Source organism: Chaetomium globosum, genomic scaffold (assembly GCF_000143365.1).
Source record: "Chaetomium globosum CBS 148.51 scaffold_3 genomic scaffold, whole genome shotgun sequence".
NCBI classification, from domain to species: domain Eukaryota; kingdom Fungi; phylum Ascomycota; class Sordariomycetes; order Sordariales; family Chaetomiaceae; genus Chaetomium; species Chaetomium globosum.
In genome coordinates this window covers 1,159,649-1,166,256 of record NT_165978.1, presented here as the reverse complement: position 1 = coordinate 1,166,256, position 6,608 = coordinate 1,159,649, and the positions used below count along the sequence as shown (strand labels likewise).

The 6,608-nt window shown below is 56.2% G+C and overlaps 3 protein-coding genes across 3 annotated transcripts in view; 1 reads left to right on the top strand and 2 right to left on the bottom strand.

Annotated features, from left to right (window-relative positions):
• Positions 1 to 904: 904 nt before the first annotated feature.
• Positions 905 to 2,319, bottom strand: CHGG_05660 (uncharacterized protein; the record flags this gene model as incomplete). Its single annotated transcript, XM_001221754.1, has 4 exons — positions 905 to 1,225; positions 1,278 to 1,415; positions 1,491 to 2,114; positions 2,200 to 2,319. 4 exons carry the CDS (start codon positions 2,317 to 2,319, stop codon positions 905 to 907), a joined length of 1,203 nt encoding a protein of 400 aa, XP_001221755.1.
• Positions 2,320 to 3,241: 922 nt separating this feature from the next.
• On the top strand, positions 3,242 to 3,836 carry CHGG_05659 (uncharacterized protein; the record flags this gene model as incomplete). The annotated part of the gene is made up of 2 exons (XM_001221753.1): positions 3,242 to 3,445; positions 3,633 to 3,836. 2 exons carry the CDS (start codon positions 3,242 to 3,244, stop codon positions 3,834 to 3,836), a joined length of 408 nt encoding a protein of 135 aa, XP_001221754.1.
• Positions 3,837 to 5,098: 1,262 nt separating this feature from the next.
• The window catches only part of CHGG_05658 (uncharacterized protein), a gene marked incomplete at both ends in the record, with an annotated part of 5,673 nt that continues 4,163 nt past the window's right edge, over positions 5,099 to 6,608 (bottom strand). The window contains 3 exons of the mRNA XM_001221752.1: positions 5,099 to 5,971; positions 6,071 to 6,221; positions 6,377 to 6,449. Coding sequence (XP_001221753.1) covers positions 5,099 to 5,971; positions 6,071 to 6,221; positions 6,377 to 6,449 — 1,097 coding nt within the window. The remainder of the gene's footprint in view (positions 5,972 to 6,070; positions 6,222 to 6,376; positions 6,450 to 6,608) is intronic.

The window sequence follows — 6,608 nt, the reverse complement described above, 5'->3', positions numbered from 1 at the left end:
TTCCACCCCACAAGGCAACAGCACCCTCGCCAACGCCGCCGCCGCCCTGCTCGACCACCGCATGGCGTCGGGGTCGGGCAGCACGGGCTGGTCGCGCGCGTGGGCGGTGGCGCTGTACGCGCGGCTGGGGAGGGGGCGGGATGCGTGGGGGCATGCGCAGGAGTTGGTGAGGCGGTTTGCGTTGGCGAATCTGTGGAACTCGGATAATGGGGCGGGAACGCCGTTTCAGATTGATGGGAATTTTGGGGTGGTGGGGGGGTTGGCGGAGATTTGGGTGCAGAGTCATGAGGTGGGTGCGGATGGGGGGGTGGTGGTGCATTTGTTGCCCGGGGGTGCGGGCGGCGTGGCGAAGGGGAGTGTGGAGGGGTTGGTGGCCAGGGGGGGAGTGGTGGTGAGGAGGTTGGCGTGGGAGGGGAGGAGGTTGGTGGAGGGGGTGTTGGAGGCGAGGGTGGATGGGGTGGTGAGGGTGCGGGTGCAGGGGGGGAATGGTTTTAAGGTGGATGGGGTGAAGTATGATGAGGGAAAGGGGGTGGTGATGGAGGTCGGGGGGGTGTATAAGATTACGCCGGCTTAGGAGATAGGTAGGGGTGAGTTGTAGGGGGAGGCTTTGAACTTTGAATGGCAGAAAAGGAGAAGTGTGTTAGTTGAGTATTATTACACGTGGTGAAGAGGTACTAATTTGAAATCAAGAACACGTCTATGGTAGTATCTCTCCTCCGTACAAGATAGGGGTGAGAGTTGGTAGGGGAGGGTTTAAAACTGTGAATGCTAGGGATGTATCAGTTGGCTGCATATTACCTACCTTAGGTATCAATATTGATAATCCGGATACTGGCGAAGACTGGAGATGCTATTTGAAATTAACGACGAGCCTAGGTAGTATCGCTCTCCATTATCCCAACCACTACTTCTTGGTCACCACCTTAAACACGGCCATGTCATGGGCGCCCAGCCGCTGCGACACCGATGTCCCCGTCCCCGTCTTTCCGCTGTACAGCTCGGTCCACTCGAAGCTGCCCTCGCCCAGACCCGGCACGTCAGTAAAGTTGACCGACAGCGTCGCCACCCCGTCAGCGGCAACCAGACCAACAACCACGCCGTCCGAGAGCGGCCCCGCAAAGTACTTGTACAGCTTGCCGCTGACCGGCCCGGCCTGGTCCTTGGGTGTGAAGGTGGTGGCTGCCTTGCCCAGGGGGTCTTGGTTAATGGCCAGTATGCCCTGGGTCTGTCAGTTTCTGCTCGACGGCAGGGGTCCGGCAACCGGCAATCTATCTTACCTTGTTCTTGATAACCTTCAGCGTCGATTCCTTCAGCTTGGTCATGTCTGTACCCATGATGATGGGTGACTTCATGATGGCCCACAGACCAAAATGGGCTCGCTCCTCGGCCTCGGTGAGGACTCCGTTGCCGAGTTCCTGTTGGTGTTGGTATTAATTAGTATCGAATCAAAACGTCCAGATCCGAGCCACAAGCCAGTACATGGAACATACCATCATATCCAAGTCGTTAAACTCGCCCGGCGCGGCATACTCATGCATCGTAGCCGCCCTGGCCGCGATACTCGACACCGACGCCCAATCATTCGTGATATCCTCCGACATGCGCCACGAATTCCCAACCTTGCCGCCCCAAGTCCAAACCTCGTCCCTCCCCCACTGGCAAATCGAAAACAGGATCGGCTTGCCCGTCTTCAGCAGCGCATCGCGCATGACGGGGTAGTACTCGGGACTCTTGATGCCCTTGTTGGTATACACCTGCTCGGTCAGGCAGTTGTCAAACTTCCAGTAATCCACGCCCCAGGCGGCGATGGTGTCGGCATCCTTCTGCTCGGACCCGTACGAGCCCGGGTACAGGGCGCAGGTCAGGGTGCCGGCGTCGCCGTACAGGCCGAGCTTGAGGCCCTTGGCGTGCACGGCGCGGGCGAGCCCGTCGATGCCCTGCGGGAACTTGGCCGGGTCGGCCACCAGGTGGCCGCTGCTGTTGCGCTGCTTGAGCGACCAGCAGTCGTCGATGTTGACGTACGTGTAGCCGAGCTCCTTGAGGCCCAGGTCGATGAAGGCTTGCGCCGTGTTGAGGACCACGGCGGCCGTGGCGGCGTTGCATCCGCCTTGGTTCTGGGGGGGAGTGGGGTTATGTTAGGCTGGCTGTGGTTTTTGTGATGTGTTTTTTCAGGGTTTAGGGCGGCGGATCATATCATACCCAGGAGTTCCAGCCAAGTGCTGGCGTGCGTCCGACGCCATTGTCCAATCGCTTCTCCGGGACCGATCGTGATGAGACGGCCGAGACGGCGCCCAGCAATACGGAAAGGTGGGTTAACATGATTTCTGGATGGTGGTATCGGACTAGTGGTGGAATATCAGGAGTGCGGTTTAGTCCTCTACTGGGTTTGTTGTTGATGAAACGCACCGAGGAAGCTGAGATAATTATTTAAATAACACAGCATGGTCAAGCTCTCGCTCGCCCGCAGCAAAATGAACCATGGTATTTTATAATTATAATTTCAAGGATAGATATCCCACCAAATAGAGACTTTGCAGCCTCTCCGGAACCTGCACGCAGGCCAAGCGCACCAATAACGGAGGATGGATGAACGAGGTATCATTGTATCAACGAACGGGATTGACGTGAATGCGGACTGGAGCGTTTAAGTCCAGGCCTCCAGGGCCCCGTATGGTAGCAATAATTTATCCGCTCCTCGGTTGGAAAAGGCAATGGGTTGCTGTGCCATCGTTTTTGGTGTGCTTTATGGCCGCTCCAGTCACCATTGTTCATACTACCTAAGTAAATAGGTACCCAGGTAGGTAATTATCATCACCTTCCTGATTGAGTTAAAAGCTGGTGGTTCCGGTGTTCATATATATGGTAGGAGCATATTGGCTGTCTTTTCAAGTATGTAAGTATCTCAGAGAACCCTTTGACAGTGATGGGAAGTCCGCCCAGCGACCACGATCGTTCTCTTCTGTCCAGGGACCGTTGTTGATGGTTCGGGTTGCTCCTTCAGAAGTACCATCGGATGGACATCAGGTTTGGTCTAATGTATTGCCTGCTATAGATCATGCATTTCCTTGTGTAAAACTAGAAGCCAAAGGATATCCAGAGCTAATAGCCCTTAACAAGATTTACAAGCAAATGAACTGAATTCAAAGGTAAGCTTTGGAATCTCCCACTTGTCTCAGTTCATCGACCAATCCAGCACACAACCACCAACTTCATCGAATCCGAGAACTCCCATCAACGCGCGATGGACAATTCTCTCGTAGGCGACATTGAGGTGGGCGGCAATGGCGATGCCTTCCTCGCCATGTATACTCCGCGTACTCATCGCGGATTGCCCCCCGCCCCGCCGCCGCGCCAGTCGTACTTGTGGCCGGCCGACCGCGCGCTCCACGTGTCCCCCGCCCGGGAGCCGAACCAAATTGAGCTGCACGGCCGCGTCCGCGAGCAGGTGCGTGACCTCCTCAATGAGGCCAAAGACGACTGGGCGTTAGTTTCTGTGTTCGGCGTCGCTACCTACACCCTCCAGCCACAACCAGTCCTGGTCATCGTGCTTCGTCCCGACGAGCGACGACCGGCTGACCGGCCTAGGCAAATTATACTGGATGCTTGCGATATCATGAACCGTCTCGAGATAGTCGACTTCGGCCTTGAGATCATCCAAGGGGATGTTACGCCGCGCCATGGTCTCGAGCCAGCAGATGGAACAATTTGAACCCGACGCCGCCGACTGCCAAACCGCCGCTGCCCTTATTCGCGACGTGTTTTCTCACCGGCCACAGCTTGGCTCGAGCGTCGGCCTGGCACTCCCCGGCTCTGATTTCGGAACGCTCAGATTTTAGGTGAAGCTCGAGCTTTCGAATGACGTCAAGGAGACGCTCGGCGTGACATGCCATCACGTCTTCTCCCGTACGGAAAATCCCATGTTATTCCCCTTCCCCCTTTGTTCGTGCCGTCCTTGCTGACCATTTACGTACCTTAGGCAAAAGAGACTCTCTCGTGTCCCCCGCTGTTGGTGTTCTCTCACCGGTATCGCATATCCGTGAGGAAGTGCTGCTGCAAATCGAATCTCTGCTCACACCTGCGACCGATGCCGGCCACATATCTACCCACCACCCAATTCTCCGCGTTGCCCAAGAGCGGGATTGCATTTTGGGAGACGTCTTTCTCACTTCGGGGCTATGCCGAACCTTCCCCAGGCGACCACCGCCATGCTCTCGACTGGGGCTTGATTTTAGTCCGCCAAACCCGTTTGACTGATTCTGCCGTCTGGTCCAACGTGCGTTTGGCCTTGCTGTTTTGGGCCTCGCGCTTTTTGTTGTTTGCCGCTCAGGGACTAACTACTGTTAGGACCCTTCTCGCTCAGCCCAGCACTTCCTGAAACTCAACAGGCTCGAGTTTCAACAGGCCGCATCGGGGAAGAAAGTGTACAAGGAGGAGCGCCGCAACACAAATCAACCGTGGCCTCCTCGCGAACGACATAGCCGAAATTCGAACCAAGTATACTTTGCCCGGTGGTGAAACGGTCATCGTAAACCACCAAGAGCAAGTCGTTCTTGATGATGGTGATGGTGCTCGGTTTTCTACCTTTGGCGACTCGGCCGCCGCCGTCCGCCGGCACGACGGCACCATAGGTAGTCGGCATCCTCTGAGGGCGGCATGACCCGACGCGACGCACGGGACAACTGGCCCTCGGAACCCTTCGTCGTCAGCAACCTTGTCCACCGTCGCCTCTGCCTTACCAGTATTACGTTTGTTACGCCAACTCAAACGCTGCTGGATGATATGAGAAGCGATATTGCGAAGAAGTTGGTTGGCATAGAGTTCACGCTCCAACCTCTGCCGTATGGGATGGGCAATCGATCCCCTTAGGGCGGTGCGGACTCTGATGGATTGGTCTAAATGCAATGCGTGGCATTAGATCGATGGGGGAAAGGGCAACAGTGGTATATCAATGAGATACACCTCTCGCAACACTAGGCACGTAATTCCAATTATCTAGGTAGTACCTGAGTCGCGAGAGAACATCTAATACATCTTCGATAACATATGGTATAAGTGGTGACTCCCTTCTTTAGATAGTCCAAGGCGTCTCGGCTGGTCATTATACCGAGCTGGAGTCCGCATTTTCATGGGCCTCCCCCGACCTCCTTCTCCGCCAGAACGGCCATCCAGACGAGAAGAACCGGCCGCCCATCCCGTCCCAACCCTCACGCTGATCCCCTCTCCCTACCTCCCCCCGCAACCCGCCATTGCCAGGGACAACCAAACCCGGGACGGGGGAGTGGATGCCGTGCTGGCCCTTGGGCTTCTGCAGCGGGTGCGGCGGCGCCAGGGGCTTTCCAAACCGCGAGGAAAGCTGTGTCCCGTCTGGGAAGGTGAAGGTGCGGCGGACCGCGGCCGCGTCTCCGGCGTGAGGGCCCCAATCCGATCGCTTGTCCTCCTCCTGGCCACGCCGGAAGGATGCTAGTTTCATCCTCATCCACGCGATTCCTTCCTTCATGAGCGTCGCTGCGAGCAAACGCGCCCGCCGCAGCGGGTAGTCCACCACGCTCCGGGGCTGGAACTGGTCGATTGGGTAGCTCGGCTTGATCTGCTCGGAGGGCTTGGGAGGCAATGGCAGGCGTTTTGGTAGCGAGTACTGGTAGAGGCTCTGTTTCCATAACTGTCTGATGAGCGGGAGGCGGGAGATGATGGGCCATTTGTTGAAGAGGGGGGCGTAGCCGGTGGGCGGTGCTTTGTGGGCTTTCTTGCGGGAGCCGGTCCCCGAGGTGCTGATGGGGTCGTCCGATTCGGAATCGGGGTCTGTGTCTGAGTCGCAGTTCTCTTGCGGATTCACCTTGGAGAATATCATCGAGGTGGCGGCGCGGACACGAAAGACGGAACCCCATTGTCGCGTGATGCACAGGCCGAGGAACACCAGTACCAGGATAACTATCGCTGAGATTCCGACTTTCGGTGAAAGGTTAGATACACTCTTGATATCTGGATTAAGTAGAAGTGGATTATGTTGCGCTTGAATGCATAGGTACCTATGTAGCCCGTAACGGTAAAATAGGTACCTAGGTGAACTCACAGAGGAGAGCCAGCCCAGTCCCAGGGGCCAGTTTACCTCGCCACTGGTCGAGTCATGTGGGAACGCGTCGATCTGGATGGCAAAAACGCTAGACATAAAAGAGAGCGGAAGCTTGAAGGCCTTGTAAGCGCTCTGGTGCCATGGTCGTGGGCTGTGGCCGCCGTAACGATAGAGGGACAACTTACAAAGAAGACGGTGACGATGGTAAAAACCAGTATGATCTACAACGCGTAGACTCTCCTGTCAGTATTGGCACTCGAAACTAGAAAGAGAGGGACCATTCCATGGGTTTGTATCGGTGCTCACATACGCTGCTCTGGCGTTGGGTATGTTCTGATCCTTCGCGGGCAAACCTTGCTTCCCATGCGTTGGCTTGCTTCTGTTTGTGGCTAAGCAGCGCATTGATCTATGGGGATATATCAGTCAGGGGCTTTTCACTCCGCTGATATGGCCCTGAAGCTAGACAGTGAGCAAAAGGAACAAACCTCCCCCCGGATCCTCTGGGCGTGCCCGGCTATCTCGTTGATTTTGGCGACGT